The sequence below is a fragment of the Lithobates pipiens genome, unplaced genomic scaffold (assembly GCF_037356315.1).
Source record: "Lithobates pipiens isolate NorthernLeopardFrog02 unplaced genomic scaffold, aLitPip1_a1.2 Scaffold_22, whole genome shotgun sequence".
Classification (NCBI taxonomy): Eukaryota; Metazoa; Chordata; class Amphibia; order Anura; family Ranidae; genus Lithobates; species Lithobates pipiens.
In genome coordinates this window covers 309,319,613-309,345,637 of record NW_027507784.1, presented here as the reverse complement: position 1 = coordinate 309,345,637, position 26,025 = coordinate 309,319,613, and the positions used below count along the sequence as shown (strand labels likewise).

General features: G+C 42.5%; 1 protein-coding gene across 6 annotated transcripts in view; it reads left to right on the top strand.

Annotated features, from left to right (window-relative positions):
- The window catches only part of TSC2 (TSC complex subunit 2), a 105,818-nt gene extending 80,177 nt beyond the window's left edge, over nt 1-25,641 (top strand). For 4 of the 6 annotated variants that reach the window (XM_077449367.1, XM_077449364.1, XM_077449363.1 and 1 more), the window contains 11 exons: nt 2,169-2,237; nt 6,397-6,554; nt 9,097-9,578; nt 11,222-11,300; nt 12,266-12,352; nt 12,680-12,866; nt 13,598-13,737; nt 15,423-15,501; nt 18,776-18,867; nt 20,664-20,762; nt 25,045-25,641. In XM_077449367.1, the coding sequence (XP_077305493.1) occupies nt 2,169-2,237; nt 6,397-6,554; nt 9,097-9,578; nt 11,222-11,300; nt 12,266-12,352; nt 12,680-12,866; nt 13,598-13,737; nt 15,423-15,501; nt 18,776-18,867; nt 20,664-20,762; nt 25,045-25,209 (1,637 nt within the window). In that variant the 3' untranslated portion in view covers nt 25,210-25,641. The remainder of the gene's footprint in view (nt 1-2,168; nt 2,238-6,396; nt 6,555-9,096; nt 9,579-11,221; nt 11,301-12,265; nt 12,353-12,679; nt 12,867-13,597; nt 13,738-15,422; nt 15,502-18,775; nt 18,868-20,663; nt 20,763-25,044) is intronic. The other 2 variants (XM_077449368.1, XM_077449365.1) reach the window with 1 other exon arrangement.
- The last annotated feature ends 384 nt before the right edge of the window (nt 25,642-26,025 follow it).

Here is a 26,025-nt window from a genome sequence, read left to right as displayed (position 1 = left end):
TCTACCTGACTCCTTAGGCCAGCCATAGAAAATCGCTCAATTTCCCAATCAACACAGTCAGTGTTGATGGGGGGAATCCCTCCCGCAGAGCCATTGTATTCTCCTGGCGGAGTGATTCCATTGCTGCTGGGAGAACAGTGATTGCTAGCGGCTAGAACAGCTGCTAGCATTAATTGCATGTAAAATCTGACAGGCTGGCTGTATCCAAGTTGTTTGATCAACTTGGGTACATTCAACCTGTCCATATATTTGGATCTCGTACGGTTCCACTCAACCAGCGGAGAATTTGAATGGTTTATTGCCAGCTTTAGATTGTGTAAAGTGATCGATCTACTATACCAACAAGAGACCATTGACCAGGCTGCACAGAGGGTCAATCAAGGGAGCTCATAATGATTTAATACAATTTTTATTTTATACCACCTGATTTGACATAACTTGTCTCATGCCCATTGATATTGTCACTGTTACCCCATTGTCCTCTGATCTTGATTAACACATTAGCAAAAATAGAGCCTACAAGCTTTTCTTCTAGGTCAGGAGGATGTTTTCCCTGGCTATAACTTGTGGTTCTATTTGAATAACCCAAATCAAAAGCAGCAAAGAATTTTTCTAATATATATTTTACATTTATTTTTTTTTATCTCACTTATACTGGCCATACACAATACAAAAAATTGGCCTGTCGAAAAATGAACATTCGGCCTTGTGCGCAGACAATAGTGCCATCATGTAATGACTGATCATTCAGATTACATAAATGAATGCTTTTTTTTTTTTTTTACATATACCTAGTGCAGACAGTTCGGACAGGAAACACGTTAACCTTTCAATTTATCGTTCGTCCGGCAGAAAATTTCCAAACTTGTCCATTGGTTTTTATTCAGCTCAAAAACGTCCCAACGATTATCGATTTTTGTGCTCATTAACGGGCCAAAAAACGAACAAACTGTCTAAATTACCGAATTATGGCTTGCTTTTTTTTTTTTGTATAGGCATGGCCAGCATTAGTCTCCTATTTGAAGCTCCAAGAGCCCTTTTCACAAGACCAGCTGTAGTAAAGCAGAAAACCAAAAAAGGAAGAACTCGCCCTAAAACATGCCATGCTAACAATAAGCACATTTATAATACTGTGAGCTTAAAAGTGCGAGTATTGAATCCAACATATATAAGGAATAAAAAGGGAAACATAATAACCCAGTCCAATTATGAAAATAGTCCAGGGCAGTTGCGGAGACCCTTTTTTAAAGAGATTAAGACTGGGCCCAACAAACCCCAGGTCCTAGGTTGCCATGGTGACAAGCTTTCTTCCTGGCACCCTGCACGCCCTTACACCCCCCCCCCCCCCCCAGCCATCGAGGCCAGGAATGAATATAATGTAATTCAATGTGATTCACTGGAGCTCAGGGGAGACATTCGGAGACCCTAAATGTCTCATTAAAGAGCCTGTCACCAAAAAAAAAATCATAGGGGACTATTTGTTTCCTATGTGATGGGGGTTGGGGGTTAGGTAAAAAAAAGTTACACCCAAGCTCATAATCCTGACCCCCACATATATGCATGTACAAACCTAAACGTATGCGGCATTCCTAAGCCTGAAAGCACCAACTGCGATGCACGTGTTGCATATCACCGCGCACGCTGGAATGAGAGCGATAATTCAAGCACCAGACCTACTAAACCGATGATCTTTAGAGGGGGCTTTTAAAGCGACGCCTATGGAAAATATAGAGTACTAACATGTTTTAAGGTTTGACATGTTGGGTATCTACTTAGGGCAACCTCGGCTTTTATATTTTACCGAAACAATGAAGTAATTTATTGCAATTTTGTGCCCTCTAAAATTAACTTTAAAGTGTGTTTCAGTAAAAAAAAGTTTTATGCTCCATGGGGTCTGCTTTCAGTAAATATGTTTGGAGGGTTTATGTAATTTTCAGGTCTAAAATTTTTTAAGCATGTGTAAAAAAGGCTCTGGCTGTGAAAGGGTTAAAGGCTAAGTTCACCTTCGGGGACATGTTACATGTTCCTCCCGTGAGATTTGTTGGGAAAAAAGTTTGGATTTAGAAAATATAAACGTTCTTATATGAAAAGATTTGGTGGGGTGTTGCTTCTATAATGTGGTGCTTTCTTTCAAACTCTTGCAAACTGCCTTTCCTCTCCCATTGCAGTGGCCTCTGTTTCTCCCATCTCCCCGTCCAGTGGTCAAGGAAAGCTGCTTAGGAGCATATCCTGGGCAGGTACATCTATATTCATCAAAGGATCCCCGCAAAACTCTGACCCATTACCAAGCCTGTGGCGCCTTTGCAGCCCTACTATGAAGTTTTTATTTTTTTTTTTTTTTTTTTTTTTTTTTAGCCGTGTGCTTTGTTGAAAGGAACCTAACTGTAGCATGGGCTTCTAATGTGTGCATGTGATAGTTTGTCAGATATTGGCTCCATTTTTGTGGAACCCCAACTGAAAGTGCATGCTGACCTGTCTCACTGTGCTGGGATCATCACTGTGCTCCATGGAGGCTTTAGTTTTGTAGATTGAAATGATTAACCACATTTGAGCAATTAATCAAAGTGCTTACTTTGTCATCACTTTGATATTAACCCCCTCCTTATCTTGACTTTCACAAGCCATGCTTGAATCACAGGTTTTACTTCTAAGGCTTTGTATGGCTGAAGGTGCCGTGTACACTTCATTGTAGTCAACTGACGTTCTGACTTGTATTTCCAGAAATGATCAGAGAATGGATGGGCAGTCTTACAATCACTTTTTTATTTTAGGTCTATGTGAAGGTTAGTGGGTAGGTTGGAACTTTTGGTTGGATTTCCATTTGGTTGTTTCATGTGTGGTACACTTTGTTGCCAAAAGCCTGACCACCATCACAGCTACCTATATGGCCCAGAGTATGTGGGCACCCCTTCAGATGACTACGTTCAGGTGTTACAAGTAGAAAGCACTGTTGGTTCTACAGCATATATTATGTTTTGTGCGCATTCTACCTTGTGGGAACAGTTTGGGGAAGGCAGCTTTCTGTTCCAGCATGACTGGGGCCTTGTGTACCAAGCCAGCTCCATAGAAAACTGTATAAAAACACACAGAAGGGCACAAACTTCTAGTGCCTTACCAAAGGTTTGCTGTGTAAAGAAAATCCGGACTAAAAAAAGTGGGAAATAAGTGTTGTAATACACCAAATCACAGTGCAGGTATTAGGTGGCCTGATGCACGACTGTTGGCTTGTTTCAGGGATAAACCCTATGCCTCAGTTAGCTGAACACCTTTTGGGATGATTTATAATGGCTATTGCATAGCAAGTCAGGTCTTGGCCAGCATCAGTACCCGACCTCTCCAATGCTGTTGTGCCTGAATGAACACAAATTCCCACAGATGACCCAAAGTTTTGTGGAAAACCTTCCCAGAAAGAAATGTCTTTATGGGCATAATTTTAAAGGGTGCTAGGCAAGAAAGGTGTCGCACAGCCTGCGCTTCCTCTAATCACCACACCGCCTCAGTAAAACGATATGATGTGTTTGAATCTGGTTGATGTAGACCAGGGGTGCCCAGCCAGTGGCCCACAGAGCCCTCTGATGTGGCCTGCAAGCTCCTGCTCTGGTAAGGCAGGCCAGTAAACCTAGAACACGGGTTCCCAACCCGCAATCCCAGAGCATCTGTGTTGTGAATGAAGTCAACGGCAGAGGAAGCAAGTGGCTGTGGAGCAGAGCCACATAAGCCAATGCTTCAGGTATAGCTCCGTCTCTGGTCAGACGGAGTGATACCGAATGTACTCTTCCTGGAACAGCAACAGCCAGCAATACCTGAATGGAAGACTGTTCTTAAAGGTATAGGCTGTGTTTGCGTCTGTTCTGCATATGCAGAGTGCCATGGACCTGCCATCCGCCTGCTCTGCTTATTGTGGCCCACAACTGGTTACCAAGTCGCTTAAGTGGCTCTCATTCCTCAAAAGGTTGGGCACCCCTGATGTACACCAACATTTTGGCTGGATCATTGTGAAGCTTTAAAGTGGTTGTAAAGTCTGTATTCACAATTACTGCCAGCCCTTCTGTTATAAGAATCTATGCTAGATGGGGAGGTGTGTGGGTTTATTTTTTATTTTTTGTATTCTGCTTTTAAATACTTTTTTTTTTTTTTTCCGATTTGGCAATGTGCAGTCACGTGTCCACTCGCAGCTCTCCCTCCCGATCTAAGGACTACAGTGGGAGGGGCTGATATTTCCCTCTGGCGTCAGCCAGGCGGTCACGTGATGAGCACATCGGCGATGTGGAATAAGGTATTTGGCAGCAGGATTTCAAAAAAACATACTGTGTGGTATGCCTTGTTATAACAGAGGGGCTGGCAGTGATTGTGAGCACTAACTTTACTGCCACACAGAATAGCGGCGGAAGGGTGGCTCACACACGGAGCTGAGGGGGAGCAGTGGGATGTCTGATGCACGTAAACTGACCACGGTATCCTGGATGAGCAGCCATGATTACTGTGGTCAGAACACCTAGGGGGGTACAGAACAAGCGGGATCAACCTGTGTGTGTTTGTTTTTTTACAGCATACAAAGGGACAAATGACACTGCACAAGCATTATGCGGTATAACATGTTTGTTTTTTTTTTGTTTTTTTTTTTTTTTCTCCAAGACCTCTTTACCTGAAAAGAATGCAGCCAAGAGCTAGTAGACTGCAATATATGTTTTTATTGTTGGGTTTAGATACACTTCATGTACATTTGTAGGTTATACGTTACAGTAACCGCAGTAACCAGGTTTTCATTTTATTGCTTGGAGTTACTATAGTTTGCATATAGTGTTTTTCTCTTATTTTAAAAAAAGACAATTTGTAAACCATCTTTAGGTTTATGAAAATAAGCGGTATTTTTTTCTGCTAGAATTTGGTAGAAAAAAACTCCTCTGTTACAACATGAATGTGTTTATGCGCTTATGGTGGCTTGCCCAAAGCAACCATTTAAATTCCTTGTGAATATCTTAAAAATCTGACCATTAAAGATTTGAGCATACTACTGGGCAGAATATTAAGGTGATTGTAAAGCTTTAGGCTCGGTTCACACTGCTACTACTTGGGATCCAACTTGTGAGACCCCCAAGTCGCATGACATGTGAAATCTCATGTTCGTCAATGAGTTGTCTTAATTGGCACTAATGAAGTCGCTCCGCCTTTAGAAAAGTTTCCTGTACTACTTCAAGGCGACGTATATCTGACTTGTGCCCATAGACTTTAGTGGAAGTCACCTCCAAGTCAGATGCTCATCTATCTTGATGTGATTTTGGATCCAACATTACAGGAAGATTACCCAGGCATTTCCAAAAGTCGCATTAAAGTACTCAAGTCGCCTGTCATCGTCACAACAAGTCTTCCAGGTTGCAGTAGTGTGAACCGAGACTCAATTGTTTTGTGTATTTTGTGTGTGTATGTGTTCGTTTTATATGGCTTTTGCTTAACTGCTCTGTGCATTGGAAAGGTACAGAGGCCCTGAACCTCCACTTCTTGGGCTCAGCCTGTGCTCCTCCTCTCTGGCAAGTGCCCCCATAGAAAGCTACTTTTTTATGGGGGCACTTGTGTGGGCTTGCTCTGTCTATAGACAGCAGGACTCTGTCCCACTCCCTTGTCACTGGCTTTGTTGACCGCAGCGGGAGCCAATGGCTCCCCTACTTCGCCAAAACCTGAGACCAGGAAGTGAGGAGAGCGAAGAGCCGCAGACAGGCACATCTCTGGATCGAATGAAGGTTCAGGTAAGTAAAACTGGCTTTAGGGGAGGATACTGATGAACAAGAAATGCATTAAGGTAAAAAATATTTAGGCTCTAATTTATTCTGGCCATTGGAAAACATTTACCTGCTTACATATGTTTATTTTTTTCTTCTCTGCTCAAGTTACTCTCAGAAGACGCCTTTAAAAAAAAAAAATTCTGCCTTTAAACAATCCTCTTCAAATACTCCTGTAAACGCCTATCTGTGCGTGGACATAGTCGAGTTTTTACAGCCCTACAAAAAATAAAAAATCACTGACTGGCTATAAAAGCAACAGTTTTAAAGCCCTTTGTGCATGAGCCCTTCGTTGTCTTTTTCTCAGGTGGCATGTGTGATAATCTTTTGTACCTTCTGGTTTACACACGCGGCATGAAGTCTGCATGAATTTAGAATATGAAAGTAGAAAATAACAAATCTATGTCTGAGAAGTAACAAAGATGGAGGAAATAAATGTGTCTAAGCATTGAGTTAAATGCTGCCTGTTGCTTTTAGATGAATGAAAAGCAGTTTGGATTGGTTGCTATAGGTAGCATTCCCACTATTCCTTAGCTCCAGGTTGTACATATCACCCCTGAGTTTTTCTGGCTAGGAGATGCTCTGAATTCTGTTAGTGATGAACCTCTGCTGTTTCCAGAGTCCTCCGTACTCCCGGAAGAAGGCTCCCAGACTGAAGCCGATGGAGACGTGACCTCTCCGGCTGGGTCCCAGGAGCTGGAAGACTTTAAGCCGGTGACAAATGATGACACACCAAGTGAAGAAAAAACAGACAAGAAGTCTGAAGGGATCAGCAGGGTGAGTGTGTTACACTTTAAGAGTTGTTGAATAAGTCCAGTATCTTAATCCAAACACAGGCCAAACTACACGCGCTCCTGTAGATTCCATTTTTTTTATGTCCTGTTTTTAGTTAGTGGTTCTAAAGCCTCGTTTTTTGTTTTGTTTTTTGTTTTTTTTATACATTCTCTACATTAAGGTAAAAAAAATCTGTGTACAGGATCTCCCCCAGCCCTCCATTATACTTGAGCCTGATCTTGATCCAGCACTATGCACAAGATCAGTGTCCCTCGCTCTCGCCCTCTATGACAGAGGCAGCCATTGGCTCCGGCTGCTCTCAATCAAATCCTGTGACGAAGGACGAAGGGGATGAGCTGCCTGTGTGTATAGACCAAAACGGCACAGCTCAGGATAAAGCCTGCACAAGTTCCCCTATAGGCGATGACTTACTATGGGGGCACTCACTGAAGTAGTGGCGCCAGGAGTGCTGGCAGAAGAGGTTTAGGGCTGCTGTGTGCAAAACAATTGCATAGAGCAGGTAAGTATGACATGTTGATTTAAAAAAAATTTACTCATTTTTAAATCGTACCAGCAAGGTGTATTTGAGACCCTCTTTTCAATGGTGGCAACTCTTAAAGCAGAAGTTCCACTATTCACTGTGAATGGCAGGCTTTTTATTGCAGAAGAGACATGCAATTTATCTTCTGCAATAAAACTTCCCTACCTGCTTGCCCGCAGCATTCCCTGGCATGTAAACTGAGCGGCTCGTGCACAGCACTGAGCTTACAGCAGTCGCCCTGTTCTGTGTGCCAGATTAGCTGCTGGCCAATAAAGATGGGTGAAAACCAGCACAAAGAAAAAAATGTCGGCTTCAGCTAGAGACAGGACCATTGGCGGAAAGGTGAGTATTCTTCCAATTAGTTCATATTTAACTGCAACATTCTCTTTACCTGCATGCTCCTGAGTTTGACATCAAGCAGCTATACTAGTGCATTGGCACATTCTTGCGTAGTCACTGCTCTAAAATAAAGGATGATCAGCTGCTGTTGGCATGTGCTTACATCTGCAGGAAGCTCATACAAAGAGTCTACAAGATTTGCATGATGTAGGGAGAGAAAATCGTGGTCAATGTATGCAATCATCTATTCACTTCAGATATCCTTTATTAATATATATCCTTAACCACCTCCTACCCGCCAATTTTAAAAATGACAGGTAAGTGGTTGTCTGGGACTTCATATGACATCATCCCACTCTAGTCAGAGCGGTGCGCTCTGTTCCTGGAACACTGCACATTGCCGATCTCAGTAAAGAGCCGATGGTGCGTCTTTACCCATGTGGTGATCTGTGTCTAATCACATGTAAAACAAGGAAATGCTGGTTATTGGCATTCCTTTCCTCACATTGACCGTGTGTGAGGAGAGCCAATCTGCACAGATAATCGGCACACTGATTATCAGTGCAGCCTCAACCGTACCCAGCAGTGATGCCAGTCAGTGCTGCATGTTGGTGCACACAATTAGCGCCTCATCAGCACATGTCAGTGAAGGAGAAATTGCTTATTTCCAAAATTATATAACAAACACTTTTTCTTCTTCTTCTTCTTCTTCTTTTTTTTATCTTTTTTTTTTTTTTTTTTTTTTTTCTTTTTTTGCTAAAAGAAAAAAACTGTGGTGATTAAATATCACCAAAAGAAAGCTATATCTGTCAAAAAAAAAAAAAAGAGAGAAAGATGGAAAACTTTGGTTACAGCGTTGCATGATCACGCAATTGGCATTCAAAGTTTGACAGCACTGAAAAATTTACCTGGGCAAGAAGGGGATGAAAGTGTCCAGTAGGCAAGTAGTTGAAAAGTAAACTCCAGGATCAGGACTGGGCTGCTAGGACAGGGAGGGCATTTGCCACCTGGTACAATACTAATAAGATATGCTGGATTTATGGACCTGGGTGGAGATACTTCACCATTCAACTAAATGGGCCCTACAGTTAGTGACCTGTGCTGGGCATTCTTTATATCCCTGTTCCTTGTTCTGACCTACGATCGCAACATCTGGTCAAGGAAAGTCTTCCAGCAATGCCTTGGCTGTGAGATGTCATGTGATTGGTTTGCCAAGGCCCCAAAGGAAGCTGACGCTAGAAAAAAAATGCCCTGTCGGAACATTCACTTTTTACCATGCCCAAGGGTCACTGTGGCATCATGGCGCACTTTGCATGGTATGCTGCCTTTGGACCAAAGAAATCTACCACAAAAGGGCACTTAGTAGTTACCAACTAGGCCAGATTTTCCCATTCCTTACCTGAAGAAAGGGCTATTGTGATTCATTTAGGACATTCCTGAAGTTAGACTCTAATGGAGGAACAAGTATAATGAAAATGTGGTTGAAAAGCTAAGCAGCTATGCCCAGCTATCCAAAGGGGCTTGAGGGAAAAACATTATCAAACACATTTTTATTAAAACTGGCAAACAAAAAAAATACATGGTAGTGTCCTCTAAACATGCTTTCAAAATTTTGAAGATGGTACCCTTTCATAAGGTCTTTCCTTTCATCCTTTATTTGCATAGTCGTCGTCCACCTCCAGTCAAGATTTGTCCACCCAGCAGTCAGAAGAGTCAGAAGTTGGTGGAATCCCCATTGAAGGGTCAACACGGGAGATTCCTTTTCAGCCCTCGCAGACGCTGAGCAAGTCCAGCTCCTCCCCAGAACTGCAGACTTTGCAGGAACTGCCCAAGGAGCCAGAGGCTAAAGAAATCATCAGTACCCCAACCCCAGAAGCCAAACCTGTGCTGCAGACCCCCAGTGCAGAGCCACCTGTCATCCAGACTGCCAGAGCAGAGGAAGATGGCGCTAAACAAGAAGCTGGAGCCAGGCTTGAGCCGGGGCTGTCACAGCAGCAGTCTTCACAATCTCCGAACGGATACCGCCCCAGAGGTCACACTATTTCCGACTCTGAGCCCTCCCGTCGGGGAAGGAGGATCAACGTTGATGCTTTTAAGAACAGCACAAAGTCCACCAAAGCTGAAAAAGTGCCTGGAATAGACCCAAGGTACACCCGATTTATCCCTGCCTGAATATTTTAGGTTTCATGCATTCGTATCAGACAAAACAATGCTCACCATAGCCAGTATAATTTTTGTTTTGGGTTCCTGTGCGGTGCTGGAAACATGAAAGGAGAATCCAGTTTGCATGTGATGACACATTACACAATGGGGTGGATTTACTAAATGGACTGTGCACTTTGCAAGTGCAGTTGCTCAATAGCTTAGTAAATGTGTGTGTTTTTAGCTTCACCAATCATTTGGAAGTTAAAAAAAAAAAAAAAAAGTAGATGAAAGTCAGCAGAGCTGCCCCCATTTATTAAGCTGTGGAGTAACTGCACTTCAAAAGTGCACAATTTATTTATTAAAAATCCACCCAAATGTGTTTAGCAAAATATTCAAACTCTGCATTAGTTACCAGCTTTCTTGGCAAATTGAATTGGTAAAAGTGTACTTATCCTTAAAGGTCTGTTCTTTAAGCATTAGTGACCACGCACACGAGGCATACTACACCTAGCTATGAGTAAGCACTGATTACGGTGCGAAATGCGTCATACGTTCCTGTACCCTGATATTCCTTTTGCTGTGGATTTTTTGATTCAGTTTTGATGTGACCCACGTTGTTTCAATTAAAGATGGGATTTCAAGTCTTTTTCCAGTGTGCGGCTATCCAGAGTTTTGTCCTGCTTGTTTGCTTGCTACACCTAATTCTAGTTCTCATGAAGGGCTTTAAGAAATAGAGACGTTAATAAATTGACCAGTTCATTTTAGACTTTTCGAAATGGACAAATTGTCATGTTTTTCAAAGGGCCAAATTGCTTATTGTAGGACTCCGTCTGATATTTTCATATTGGGGAGCAGGTTGACTTTAGAAAATGGGGCAGGTTATTTACACATCAGGAAATGGGCCTGGTTTGATCTTTTCTGGGACTGCTGTTACACTTATTGGTTATAAGGATGGCTATTTATGTCTGGGAGAGGGTCATCTGTCTAGGAATATGGCTGGCAAAGCAAGTTACCTGGTGGTGTTTCCTATAAGGAAAAGGGCTGATCATGTATTTTTGTTCTCTGGTAATGGTGCTAAAAGTCCTGTAAGCAGCACATCACTGCAAGACTCTGTGTGTAAGCTTGTACCGGCCTCAGCCCGGGTTCCCCATGACTAATCTGAGGGCTGGACAAGACGTGTTGGGGGTGGGGGAGCGGTTTCGCTGGAGCCTGAGCTGAGGCTACTACATACTTACAAAAAGGGTCTTTCAGTGATGTGTGGTTTACAGGACTTCTATTTCTCCCCATATTGACATTTGCAGCTGGGGCGTGCATTGTCCTTGCCTGCAATCTTCGTGATTAGTTTGGAGAAGAGGACCTGTCAGAGCTTCAAACAACATCCATAATTTTGGTATTGGCAATGGAGCTAGTTGTGAAGAAAATGCCTTGTGTCCCTGCTCTGGGGGTAGTGCTGGTGGTGATGGTTATTCCTGTAGGGTAATGTGCTGGTTACTGCTATCAGAGAATAGTCCGTTACTTATATCAGGTAATGGGCCTATTTTTTTTTTTTTTCAATATGGGGAAAAAGGGTTGGCGATGGTTACTCTTATTGGATAATGGTGGGTTGTTTTTTTTTTTTTCCTCTAATTTCTCTTCCCTTCTCCAGCTTTGTGTTCTTACAGTTGTACCATTCTCCTTTCTTTGGGGATGAATCCAACAAGCCCATCCTGGTCCCAAACACGGAGGTGAGCAGCAACTTAGACTAATTGAACTGCTTCAGCATACTTTGTGGTAAGAGTGAAACTCTTCAGAATAATTAGTGTCGTTCCAGCTAAATCAGGTGTGTTAATTTCAAAATCTAAAGACCTAGTGTACATCATCATGTCTCCATATTAGAATCCATAGATGTGTGTGCACAGAGATTGGGGTATCCCCTTGCATTATGGGATCTCTCAGGATTTATGGAGGACATCGTTGTGGCAGGAAGTCATGTACATCATAGTGATGTAAGGTGTTCCTAGGGGTTTGACAGGCCACTTTCTTTACAATATATGTCAGGGCCATCAAAACGTCTATACTGGATGCAAATGATCTATTCTGGTATCTCCTGGTAAACGCCTTACTATTCAAATACATACAGTATATGGGAAATTTTTTACTGGCAAGAGATTTGCAATTCTGTTCAAGCGACTTTTGTGATCATGACACCTTGCCACATAGATTAGTTGGGTCCTGGACCTCCATGCTGAGTGCGTTGCAGTTAGACAATACATCCTGGTCCAGGACACATCCTAGCCTGTGATTGGACAATGAAGGAGCAGCAGCACATGGAGTTCATCCCTGTGTTTTGCTAACACATTACCATCTAACTATGCCACCGCCTTTAGATCTACCAACAAGTATGTACTGCAAGTGCCTGTCTGATTGGATACAAATTGCTTGGAACATGGGTGATTTGTAGACTGAGCACCATGCATTTCAGTAGATCCCTGGTTAGCTGAGACAAATGGCGCCCTCCCAGTTTGAGTTTATTACAGGTTGTTATGCTATTCTGTGTATAAATATATATTGGTCTTTTAATGAATGTGCAGTCCTGCATTTTGGGAGAACCCTTTCAGAGCAGAGACATGAGTTCTGTTTTGTGTTTTTTTTTTTTTTTTTTTTTTTTTTTTTTTTTATGCTTTGGTTAAATCTGTATTTTGTGTTGTAGACATTTGATAGAACAATGAAGCTGCTTGATCAGATCCCATGCTATGACACCCACAAGATAGGAGTCCTGTATGTTGGGGAAGGACAGGTAAGTACCACTAACTTCTTCAAAGTTCTAATTTCCTTTTTTTTTTCAAGAATTCATGTTCTATAAAGAGAACCAGTTGCTGGGATGTTCTTATCCCATGCACTATTAAGGCCTCAGAATCCATGTCCCCTCCAATAAGAATGTTTTTTCTTTTATTTAGTGCTTTGGGACGTTAATGCTCTAGTGATTTTTTTTTTTTTTGTATTATGCACCCTGTATCTGCTGTATAATTATCAATAATTCTAGCGTCTTCATTTGTGTTATCCCGTACCAGCTACCCATATCATTGGATAATATTCTGATCATTTTATTTACTAAATATTCTAGATTGGCGATGAGAGGTCGATTCTGTCCAATGAGCATGGCTCCTACAGATACACTCAGTTCCTGACTGGTTTGGGAAAACTGATCGATTTAAAGGAAACTCAACCTGATAAGATCTTCCTAGGTGGTCTAGGTTGGCGTGGAGAGGATGGTCAGTTCACTTACTGCTGGCATGATGACATCATGCAAGGTATGACATCACTCTCAAATAGACTGTTCAGAGGGCGCACACATTTTAGCCTAAGGTTCTCAGGACCTGCAAGGTTATCGGACAACTATCGGTTGTGTTCTACTTGTTTAGAGGTTTGAAGGAGAGAAGTATCTATGGCATCGGATTCCAAAATTTTCTACCTTTTTGGCAGCAACTGAATGGTTGCTGAGGGAAAACACGTGGACTATCCCTTTATTTCCCCATGGTGGTAGAATGCCCCATGTCCGTAAAAAAAAAAAAAAAATAAAAAAAAAAAAAAAAAGAAGAAAAAAATGAAACCGCTAAAGGAGCTCAGCCTATCTGATCAGGCTTCTGTTTTATCATCCAGACATGGATTAATGCTTCAGTCCATCCTCTGCCTTATTGCTGGTGATTTATGAGCCCATATGGGAGCTTGCAGCCTAGTAACGTGTGAGTAAAGTGGACCTGTGCTCTGCCCATACTATGCTAAGTAACCAGCTCACTTTACAAGGAGGCACTGTAAGCAATCGGCTCTCCATGCTCCTCTGATGCTTGAACCCAGATAAATACTTATTTCCTCTGATCTTCCCACAATGCAGCACTTGGTGTCTGAGCACAGTCACCAGGCCCAAGCGCTGCTATGTAGGGGAACTGAACATAACCTTGTGTATGCTGCCCGCACACGCCCGGTTCATAGGATGCTGAAAGCCTTTTGTTGCAGAATACTGATTTCCAGCAACTTTGTTCAGTCATTTTCCAGATCACCACCCTGATGCCCAATTTGGAGATCGATCCTTACCGCTGCAACAAGAAGAGACATGTTGGAAACAACTTTGTGAATATAGTATACAATGACTCTGGAGAGTTCTACAAGCTAGGTACTCTGAGGGTAAGTGGAGAAAGTAGTTCTGCCGATTGTAGACTCTTTTGGCTGTGAACAATGGTCAGCATGAGCACCGTGACTGGTCTGTGGCTACGCAGCCCCATACACCACCAAACTGAAATAGAAAGATGTCAAAATACACCGTGTATCAGAAACCAGCATTAACTTTTTCAGTAATTTGCGTTACTTGCTACAGTAGTTCATTTCATTGGATCGGCGTACACGGGCGAGGCTTTTCTCCCCATGTGCATCAGTGAGCGTTGGCTGCCCATGACCCTGTTGCTAGCTTTCCTTCCTTGGACTTATGGTCAGTCCTGATCACTGCAGCCCGGGAGCATCCTACAAGAGCTGAAGTTTGGGAGTTTCTCTGACCCAGTCTAGCCATTACAATTTGACGCTTGTCACAGTTGATCAATTCTTTATACTTGCCCATTTTTATATATTTTTTGCTTTCAACACAACTTCAGGGACAACATATGGTATCTAATATATCCCACCAACGTTCAAATGCCATTGTAGTAAGATAACCAGTTATATTCACTTTACCTGTCACATGTAAACAAACTTGCTGTCTATCAGCATTCCTTTCCTGATGTGCTGTAACAGCGTGAGGAGGAGAGCCGGTAACCGGCAATTCTGACGGCACATTTACACTGATAGGCAGCACTGATAATCATAGCACTGGCTATAAGTGCAACCTCATCAGTGAAGAATTATTTGCAAAATTTTATAACAAACTACGTTTTTTTAGTTTTTTTTTTTCCTAATTTTTTTTTTTTTTTTTTTTTTTCATTTGTCTGCAAAAAAATTCAAAACCAAGTGGTGATTAAAGGGGTGTTCTAGCCTTTACATTTTTTATTTTTTTTTAAAGTCAGCAGCTACAAACACTGTAACTGCTGATTTTTAATAAGGACACTTGCCTGTCCAGGGCACCCACAATGTCGGGGCCCCCCCGGCTCCACCATCCTCAACCCTTGTGGCTTCACTGCCTGTTTCCTACTGTGCATGCGTGAGTCGCTCGGTGCTTTGTGAATGGCCCTGTTGTGTTCTGGGACACACACATGTCCCAGAAGGCAAAGGGGCTGCTCGCCAAAGAGGAGGAAGCCCCGTGGAATAGGAAGAGGCAGATTAGGAAGACTGCCTAGCAACAGGGGTTTCTGGTGAGTTAAAAAATTATCTATCTTTTTTTTTTTTTTTTTCTTTTTTTAAGAATATGAATACTATTTTTATTTTTAGGGTGGCCTTCCACTTTAAATACAAACAAAAGAAAGCTCTATCGGTCTCAAAAATACTAAAAATGTTATGAGTACAGTGTAGCATGACCGTGTAATTGTCATTCAAAGCGCTACAGCGCTGAAAACTGGCCTGGGCAGGAAGGGGGTGAAAGTGACTGGTATTGAAGTGTTTAAAGTGGATCTTCACTTCCCTGTGACTTAATCTCCTTGCATTTACCCACCCTCCATAGAGAAAGGAAGGGGGGGGGGGTGTATGTATGTGTGTGTGTGTGTGTGTAATATAATATATATCTCTATATCTATCTATAATATAGTTGGTGACACCTCCTCACCTAGGCTAGAATAATGTCTCTTCTCCTTCAGCCTCCTGGAAAATGAACAGCAAGTTCCTTATCCTGCTGTCTCCATTTCACATACTCTTATTCAGAGAGTAATGGGTTTTTGTCTTTCTATCAGGGTCAGTTTAACTTTGTGGATGTGAACATTCAGCCCCTGGACTGTGAGAGTAACCTGGTGACCTTGCAGTGCCGAAAAGGTGAGAAGCCTTCCTCTATTTTCCAGGATGTGATTAATATTTTATTATCCTTGGCCAATGAGAATATATAGAATTATTGTACCACCCCTGAAGGCAGAGGGAGCATGTAGAGAACCCAGTATGCAGTGTCTTAAAACTGATATTACCTTACAAAGCATTGATATCATCACTGTGCTGTACATGGCCTGTGCTGTAAACGGCAGTGGGTGGGAGCCCAACAAGCCCCACCCAGTACAGGCTGCATGCAGACATCACAGAAGGGAGGCGGAGATCAGACCAGTCCCCTGCACAAGGAGAGAGCAGCAGTAACTGGTCTTTATTACAGAGGAATGGTATCACACTGGATTACTGTACAGATCTGGAAGAAATACACAAAGCACATGAAAATTACAATAAGAAAATGCATAACTCTTGTATATAGACAATATCAGCTTATCCCGGAGTTCAGCTTTAACTAAGGTAATTTTGGGGGAAACAAACTTGTGATGCAAATGGGAATGTCCCTAGTCATGTTTTTGTAAGCTGTTCCTCCAACCTGCAATTTATATTTGGCACAAATATTGTTCCGTCAGTTCCTAGTCCAATTTTGACATCTTCCTTGCATAGAAAGAGTTAAGAATGTAAACTGCCATTTTTTTAGCTTAACGTGGTTGAAGTCAGGTTTTTTATCTTAATGCTTTCTGTGCATTAAGATAAAAAGCCTTCTGTGTGCAACAGCTCTCCGAATACTTACCTGAGTCCCATCTCGATCCAGACTCTCCCTCCTGATAGGCTGAGACCCAACAGCCACACGCCATTGGCTCCCACGACTCAGTCATTTAGCCAGTGAGGAGAAAGGGGGGGGGGCGTGTTAACTGCGGCTTTGTGTCTGAATGGATTCACTCATGAATGGGTGCGCTCATAGCAAGTTGCTTGCCATGGGGGCCACTCAACAGAAGGGAGGGGGAGCACAGAAGAGGGTCCCAAGAAGAGGAGGATCTGGGCTGCTCTGTGCAAAACCATTACAGTGAGGGGAAAAAGTATTTGACCCCCTGCTGATTTTGTACCTTTGCCCACTGACAAATTATCAGTCTATAATTTTAATGGTAGGTTTATTTTAACAGTGAGACAGAATAACAAAAATCCTGAAAACATATTTCAAAAAAGTTATAAATTTGCATTTTAATGAGTGAAATAAGTATTTGACCCCTTCGCAAAACCCTTTGGTTTGGCAATCATAGCGGTCAGGCATTTCTTGTAGTTGGTGTTGCTGGAATACCCATCCATGACCCATTTTCAATGCCCTGGCTGAGGGAACAAAGTTCTCACCCAAGATTTGACGATACATGGCCCCGTCTATCGTACCTTTGATGCGGTAAAGTTGTCCTGTCCCCTTAGCAGAAAAACACCTTCAAAGCATGTTGTTTCCACCACCAAGTTTGGTTGTAGGGATGGTGTTCTTGGGGTCATGGGCATCAACTCGTCATGTTTGGAGGAGGAATGCTGCCTAAGAGCTCGATTTTGGCCTCATCTCACCATAATTTTCACCCAGTTCTCCTCTGATTCATTCAGATATTCATTAGCAAACTTCAGACGGGCCTTTGCGTGTGCTTTCTTGAGCAGTGGGACCTTCACAGTGTAGTGTCACCAATTGTTTTCTTGGTGACTATGGTCCCAGCTGTCTTGAGACCATTGACAAGATTCTCCCAGGTAGTTCTGGGTTGATCCCTTACCGTTCCCATGATCACAAACTCCGCAAGGTGAGATTTGGCATAGAGCCCCAGGCCGAGGGAGATTCACACTTTTGTGTTTCTTCCATTTGTGAATAATCACACCAGCTGTTGTCGACCCTCTCACAAAGCTGCTTGGCGATGGTCTTGTAGCCCATTTCAGCCTTGTGTAGGTCTACAATCTTGTCCCTGATATCCTTAGATGGCACTTTGGTGTTGGCCATGGTGGAGAGATCGGAATCTGATTGCTTCTGTGGATAGGTGTCTTTTATACAGGTAACAAGCTCAGCTCGTTGCCTGTATAGAAGATACCTGGAAGCTAGAAATCTTGTTTTATTAGGGGATCAAATACTTATTTCACTCATTAAAATGTAAATTGTGTTTTTATTTATTTTTTAAGATTTTTTTTCTGTCTCTCGCTGTTAAAACCTACCACTAAAATGTATAGGCTGATAATTTTTGTCAGTGGGCAAATGTACAAAATCGGCAGTGGATCAAATCCTTTTTTCCCCTCACGGTACCCAGAGCAGATGAGTACAAAATGTTTGTAAAATCTTTGTTATTTTTATAGAAAAAAAAAAAAATCGCTTTAACCTATTGAGCACAATAAAATAAACCTTCCCCACTTAACTATTTGTTAAATATCTTACCACAGCACTTGCAGTTTACAACATTCAGTGCTTCTGGCTGCTGCTCTGTGCTGCTTCCCTGAACTTTGTCTTCACAGGAAATTTAACAGTGGACAGTGCAGTCTCCAGTAATTCTGTTATTTTGGAGAGGAGAAGGAGGTGGGAGGAACAGGGGAGTGCCATGTTAACCTCGGCCAGTGGTTCTCAACCCTGTCCTCCAGTACCCCCCAACAGACCATGCTTTCAGGTTTTCCTATATCTTGCACAGGTGCTTTAAATCGGTCAATGGCTTGGTATTTTGGACAGCTATTTTATCTAAGAGAAATTCCCGAAACATGGCCTGTTCGGGGTACTTGAGGACTGAGGTTGAGAACCACTGCACTAGGTGATGGGGCTGTGTGTGTCTATTGATACACACAGTGTAGGGAAACACAACTCTAGTTCCTGCACGCAAGGATGGTTCCATAGGCTGCTGCAAGAGAAAGAAGCCACAATTACGTTAGGAAACCTGAGACGGTGGTCTTGGCATCAGCTTAAACTGGGAAAAGATGCAGAAGCTGAATACTCAGTAAATGATTAAATCGGTTGCTAATTTCCCAACTCCCAAATGGGAGATGGGAACCCTGGGAAAAATTTAAAAAATCATGGAGATATGTTAGAAAAAGATGATCTAATCATGAATCCCACGAGAAACCTGCAAGGAAGGGTAGGAGGGTGGGTAGGGAGGGGCCGGGGGAAGACAGAAGGGAATTTAAGGTTTAGAGGGAGCATGTATAAATTAAGAAGGTATTAAGAAATGTTTGTAAATGGGAATGTGTTTCTTACTATTTTTGTACATTGATGGAAAAAAAAAATCGGTTGCTAAAAGTGCTTAAAAATAAAATCACTATAAATGTTAAAAAACTTTTAACTTTTTTTTTTTTTTTTTTCTTGTAGATATGGAAGGCCTGGTTGATATCTCTGTTGCCAAAATCGTGTCCGATAAAAACCTTCCGTTTTTGGCCCGTCAGATGGCTCTTCACTCAAATGTAAGGAATATTCTATGGCGGTTTGTTGGGGGGGCACATCAGATCTGTGGTGATAGGGGCCCTGCCTCTGAGGGTGAACACTAAACTAAGCAGAAGGGCATTTCTACTCCCCTTATCCAATGCCATACCCCTCTGTACAGGCAGCAAGAGCTCAGATTCAACTTGATGATCTTGAAGGGTGAATGTTTTGTGGGTTAACAGAAAATTGCGCATCTCCACTAAAATAAAATGTTATTAACTACCAAAAAAAAATAAATCAAGGTGAACATATTCACCGCTATATTGGCAGAACACCCATCACCACCCCACCCCAGTTGGTCACAGAGAGCCTGGTACTTGGATCTGATCAGATGCTCTTCAATTCAACCAGATCTCCTGTCCCGAGGACCACTTCTCCACCCTTCTTCTCAGTCACTGGCTATTAGAGAATGGTTATTGAAGGCCAGGCACTGACAACTCTTCCAGCTCTGTTTACAATCAAACTTTGCAGGCCTTTACCAGTTAGCTATTTGCCTGGAGTTCAGCTTTAATAGATAAGTACAGAAATGATATGTGTATGTGTATATGTATATGTGTATTTATTATACATGATCTCTCAGTGTTATGTGGCTGAAAAATAAGGGCTGTGCTGTGTAGCAGAGCTGTATAAATCTCAGCTGGATGAACAAATACAAATCCTTTGGCAGATAAAACGGATATATTATATCTGTTTTATCTGCCAAAGGATTTGTATTTATACAGCTCTTACACAGCACAGCCCTTATTTTTCAGCCACATAACACTGACAGATCTTTTTCCTCCTAAACCCTGTGACTAGGAAATGAAAGAAGGATCACAACTAGTCTGTCGCTCTGCTTTCAGCATGTTCCCTGTTGGCACATGAGCAATGCAGCACAATAAACTCCTTGTGCTGTTTCTAATTCAGTCTGAGCTCCGCTGTACAGGGATTGCAAGAGGCTGATACCAGGTTAAGTACTTCCACTTAAAAAATACTATTAATGATTACAGAGCTGCATTCATTTGTGGCATATATTATCTTGTAATGGCAATATATTCCCACTTGTATCTCTTACAGAGAAGACCTGTGCTTTTTTTTTTCTGCTTGATAGGGGCACCCATATAACATTGCAGCAGCCATTCTGTATGCTGACATTTTTGACCCAGCTCACAAAATGTATGTATCACATATCTATGCAGGGAAAAAACCTGAGACCCTACAATGTTGCCATTGATACTTCTATGGATCACAGGAGTACTTGTTCTGCACTCCTGTGACCAGTTTTCAACTGACAGGTTGAATCCCACATATGGTCGGGATCCACCCTGGACTGGCAGCTGGCTCAGCCTCTTGGCGATCTGCTGAGAACCTGACGCAGCCCCTCTATAACTCAGCACTAGAGAGAGGGTGAGAGAAGAGATGCACTGACTGACAATCATGGCTGTTTGATCGCTCGGTTCCCAGTACAGAGCCGGCTGGGAGCAGATGCAGCGTTGGATCAGTGTGTATACTGTTTTTTTTTTTTTTTTTTTTTTTTTTTTTTTTTTTAAGCCCACCCTTCTCTTTTAATCCTTTTCATTAGATGTGTTGCTTGTTTATTATATTTCTTGTCTGAGGAAAAAAAGCTCTTCTCTTCCATGTTGCGCCCAGTTCTGCATTTAATGCTTATTTCCGCTTCAGTCTGAGTTCTTGAGCTGTCAGTTATATAAATGTCACAAGTGTTAGTCTTAAGGTGGGTTTTTTTGTTTTTTTCTGTATGGTAACCTGTGACATGTCATGTTCTCTCTTCTCCCTCTAGATGGCATCACAGGTGCACCACAGTAGATCCAACCCCACAGACATCTACCCTTCCAAGTGGATTGCCAGGCTGCGACACATTAAGAAGATAAGACCTAAGGTGGGTCACTTTGAGGAGTCTGTAGGATCTGGCCTCTATGAAGGCACCTTGCTTTACATTGGATGGCAAAAATGTGTGAATATGTGACGTTTGCGCCTACCTATGTGAACACCATTCACATTGAGTTCTGGTGTTTTCAGTGAAGGGTACTGTTCATTCTACAGTATGCAATGACACTTCAGATCACTGTGAGCTTCCAATGTTGTGACGCCAGTTTTGGTAAGGCCATTTTCTGTTCCAACATGACTGTGCCCCTGCAGTGTCTTATACAGGGCCCTGACCTTAACCCCAAAGAACATCTTTGGGATGAATTGAAACACAGATTGCCAACAAGGTCTTTCCATCCAACATCAGTACCTGACCTCACAAATGCTCTTTTGGCTAAAATTGATACAAATTCACACACTAAAATCTTGTGGAAGGTCTTTCCAGAAGATTAAGGGTCTTGCAGCCACAAAGAGTCCAACTCAATATGAATGCCCATGGTTTTGAAATAGAAGGTACAACAAGCTCATATAGGTGTGATAGTTGGGTCTCCATAATTGTTTTGTCCATATAGCATATGTCGTCTTCAATCATATGCCAGCACCCTGTGCTTTAAAAGTGACTGTGACTTGTATGTTCATTGCTTTTTACAAAATGTCCCTGCATGAGAAGACCTGTCCAGTCTGCAGATTCAAGCAATGTACTCCCTTTAGTGTCGACTAAGGCACTAGTGTCCATTTCACCAAGTAAAAAATATTAATGGGACTTTTAAAGTGGCAGTATCAATTTTATAACAGACAAAATTATATATATATATATATATATATATATATATATATATATAATCTGTCTCTTAGTAATCCTATTTTAAAAAAATCATCTCTTGAGTCTTAAAACACCATTATATAAAACACCCAGAAGGCTGCTAGTAATGTTTAACACTATCCACAGGACTAATTGTAGCACACCTACAATTACAACTTCAATTAGCTATGATTATCCTCACCCTTCAGCAGGTCTACATTCAATATTGGCAATTTTGCATAAAAAAACACATCCATGGTCCTTGTGTGTTGATCAGATGGTAGGGTTCAGGTAGATGGACAATGCATTTTGTGGGCTAATGAACCCACTTCTCCAGGTTCTGTGAAAATGGTAATGTTGAATGAATGTCCACGTGTTTGACCTCCACCTCCTGGGAGGAGAGCCAACCTGATCACAAAGAGGGGAAGAGGCAAAAATATGTATACAGTCCCTTGAAAAAGTATTCATACCCCTTGACATTTTCCACATTTTGTCATGTTACAACCAAAAATTTAAATGTATATTATTGGGGATTTTATGTAATAGACAAACAAAGTGGCATACAATTCTGAAGTGGAAGGAAAATGGTTTTACAAATATGTGAAAAGTGTGGTGTGCATTTGTATTCGGCCCCCCTGAGTCAATACTTTGTAGAACCCCCTTTCACTGCAATTACAGCTGCAAGTTTTTTTGGGGATGTCTCTACCAGCTTTGCACATTTAGGCTGCTTTCACACTGGGGCGGTATCCAGGCGTTACAGCGCTAAAAATAGCGCCTGTGTAGCGCCTGAAAAAAACCGGCCCCTTTCACTCCAGTGTGAAAGCCGGAGGGCTTTCACACTGGAGCGATGCGCTGGCAGGACGGTGAAAAAATTCCTGCTAGCCGCACCTTTGGAGCGGTGTATTCACCGCTCCTACCCATTGAAATCAATGGGACAGCGCGGCAATACCGCCGGCAAAGCACTGCTGCAGCGGCGCTTTGCGGGCGGGTTTAACCCTTTTTCGGCCGCTAGCGGGGGTTAAAACCACCCCGCTAGCGCCCGCAGACCGCCGCTAAAACGACGGTAAAGCGTCGCTAAAAATAGCGGCACTTTACCGCCGACGCCGCTCCCGCCCCAGTGTGAAAGCAGCCTTTAGAGTGACATTTTTGCCCATTCTTCTTGACAAAATAGCTCAAGCTCTGTCATATTGGATGGAGAGCATCTGTGAACAGCAATTTTTCAAGTCTTGCCACTGATTCTCAATTGGGTTTAGGTCTCGACTTTGACTGGACCATTCTAACACATGAATATGCTTTGATGTAAACCATTTCATTGTAGCTCTGGATGTATGTTTAGGGTCATTGTCCTGCTGGAAGGTGAACCTCTGCTCCAGTCTCAAGTCTTTTGCAGACTCTATCAGGTTTTCTTCTAATGCCCCGTACACACGAGCGGACTTTTCGACATCCAAAGTCTGACGGACTGAGTCCGTCAGACTATTCGATCGTGTGTGGGCTGCAACGGACTTTAGCTTCGCTAAAGTCTGACGGACTTTAGAAATGAAGCATGCTTTAAATTTTCCCGACGGAACTCCGCCGGACCCGGTCCCCTTCGAAAAATTCGCTCGTGTGTGTGCTACTCCGACGGACTAAAACCGACGCTAGGGCAGCTATTGGCTACTGTCTATGAACTTCCTACGTCGAATCCAGTCGTACGTCATCACGTTCGACTCCGTCGGAGTTTGGTGTGATGGTGTGTGGTCAAGTCCGTTCGGTCGAAAAGTCCGCCAGAACTCCGTCGGAACTCCGGCGGAACTCCTTTGGAGGTCTGTCAGACTTAATCCCTCTCGTGTGTACGGGGCATAAAAGTGCACTGTATTTGGCTCCATCCATCTTCCCATCAACTCTGACCAGCTTCCCTGTCCCTGTTGAAGAAAAGCATCCCCACAACATAACACCAACACGTTTCACAGTGGGGATGGTGTGGTCAGTATGATATGCTGTGTTCATTTTCCACCACACATAGCATTTTGCTTTTAGGCTAAAAAGTTCAATTTTGGTCTCATCTGACCAGAGCACCTTCTTCCACATGTTTGCCGTGTCCTCCACATAGTTTCTCGCAAACTGCAAATTGGACGACTTATGGCTTTCTTCTGGCCACTCTTCTATAAAGGCCAGATTTTTGACGCGCACGACTAATATTTGTCCTGTGGACGGATTCTCCCACCTGAGCTGTGGATCTCTGCAGCTCCACCAGAGTTACCATGGGCCTCTTGGCTGCTTCTCTGATTTAATGCTCTCCTTGCCCGGCCTGCCAGTTTAGGTGGATGGCCAGGTCTTGGTAGGTTTGCAATTGTGCTATATGCTTTCATTTTCAGATGATGGATTGAACAGTTCGCCGTGATGTTCAAAGCTTGGGATATTTTTTTTTATAACCTAACACTGCTTTAAATGTCTCCACAACTTTATCCCTGACCTGTCTGGTGTGTTCCTTGGCCCTTATGATGCTGTTTGTTCACGAAGGTTCTCTAACAAACCTCTGAGGGTTTCACAGAACAGCTGTATTTATACTGAAATTTAATTGCACGAGTTAACTTTATTTACTAATTAGGTGACTTCTGAAGGCAGTTGTATCCACTACATTTTAGTTATTTGTAAAATAAAAAATAAAAATGTGAAAACCGTTTTTCATTTACCTTCCATTTCACAATTATGTGACACTTGGTGTTGGTCTATCACATAAAATGGCAATAAAATACATAAGTATTTGGTTGTAACATGACAATGTGAAAAATGTCAAGGGGTATGATACTTTTTCGAGGCACTGTACATGTACCCATACAGTGTGTGTGTGTATTTATAGATGTGTGTATAATATAAATATATATATTTTTTTTCCAGCTAATTCTATATTTGGGTCCTATATCTAGCTTTATTTATTGGGATAAGTTCCTTTTACTCCCTTCCACTTGGGTATCCATGAATCCCCATGCTAATAGGAAGAGGCAGTGATGGATGTGTAATATAATTTAGACCGAGTTGTATTTAAATCCCTAGACACTGGAGTTCTAGCTGTATGATTCTTTATGCAGAGATGGATCACAGGCAGCACACCTCCCCTGCATGTCCATCAGTCTGCTGCAGGCAGAAGGAAGCAATTCCTCAGTCTCCTGAATAGAGATGGGCTCAGGTGTGTTCAGGATCCTAGTCCCAACCCACCTGCCCGATCCCGCAAGGAAACCAACACTACACAGCACTAATCACAGGCAGCGGGGCCTTTCCTGGTCTGCAGAAATGTCTCGCTGCATGTGATTAGCGGTGTGCAGTGATTGCTTCCTGGCAGTATTGGGCAGGTGGGTTGGGACTAGGATCCTGAACATGCCTGAGCCCACCTCTACTCCTGAACAATGTGCTGCATTCACTCAACATGAAAACTATGTATGATTCCAAGCCCACTATGTCTGCTAATTATTACATTGTCTATTATGTGTTGCATTTCTTTTCTTGCATCCTGCAGATCCACGAGGAGCTGCTTGAAATGACCGCAAATACGCCTTATTCAATCCACACCCTCTCCAGCAAACCACCTCCACAGAATCCGCCATCAGCAAGTGGCTCGTTTGAAACCGGTCAACGGACGCGGCTGATATCTGCTGTGGATGACTTCACAGAATTTGCATAGAAGAGGTGTGGATGTGCTGGACTGGATGAACGGTACACCCCAAAGCATTGACAGGGATATAGTGGAGTTAGACTACCATACGCTGAACACTAAACCTTTCAGGCCGCATGTAGCAAGACTGCAGCACAGCATTTTAGAAGAGACTCTGAATTAAATTATTTTCAATACTGGAATGGAACTCTAATTTATTAAAGACTTCTTCATCGGAGAGGATGCAGAGAAGACCATTAAACATTCGCCTGAAGATGATCTTTCTTTGGACACATGATGTTTTCTGCATAATTCTAAAATAAAGTTAAAAAAAAAAATCTATATCTCTTTATTAATGGAAGTCTGGTACGGTTTGTTAAATTATGTGAATGCTGGCGTGTGAAAAAAAGTTTGTACAAATGCTTTATTCATTAAACAAGAACTCATTTTTTGTAGGCCTTACCTCTGCCAAAGTTTGTTTTTAAACCAATCCCTTCATACAATACTTCACTTCCTGGGGTCTTCCAGACAGTCACGTGGCATCTTTGGGTGTCTTCTCTGACATCGCTGCAGTATTGTGCCTGCCCACATCTGTGAGCCCAGTCTGATATGGTGGTCCACCATAGAGGTGTGTCCACCTGCACTCACAGGAAATAAGCTGAATGACACTGGCCATCGGTCAACTTGCATGAAGACCTATGGCAGTGGGGGGACCCCAGTAGAGACCAGATGAGTGTCTCGGTAAGACTTCAGATTTATTTTACCAAATGGATTGATGTTTCTCTTTATTAAAATTAAAGCTCAGCTTTAATTTGGAAGTCCATACAAAAACGAAAATCTCTACAT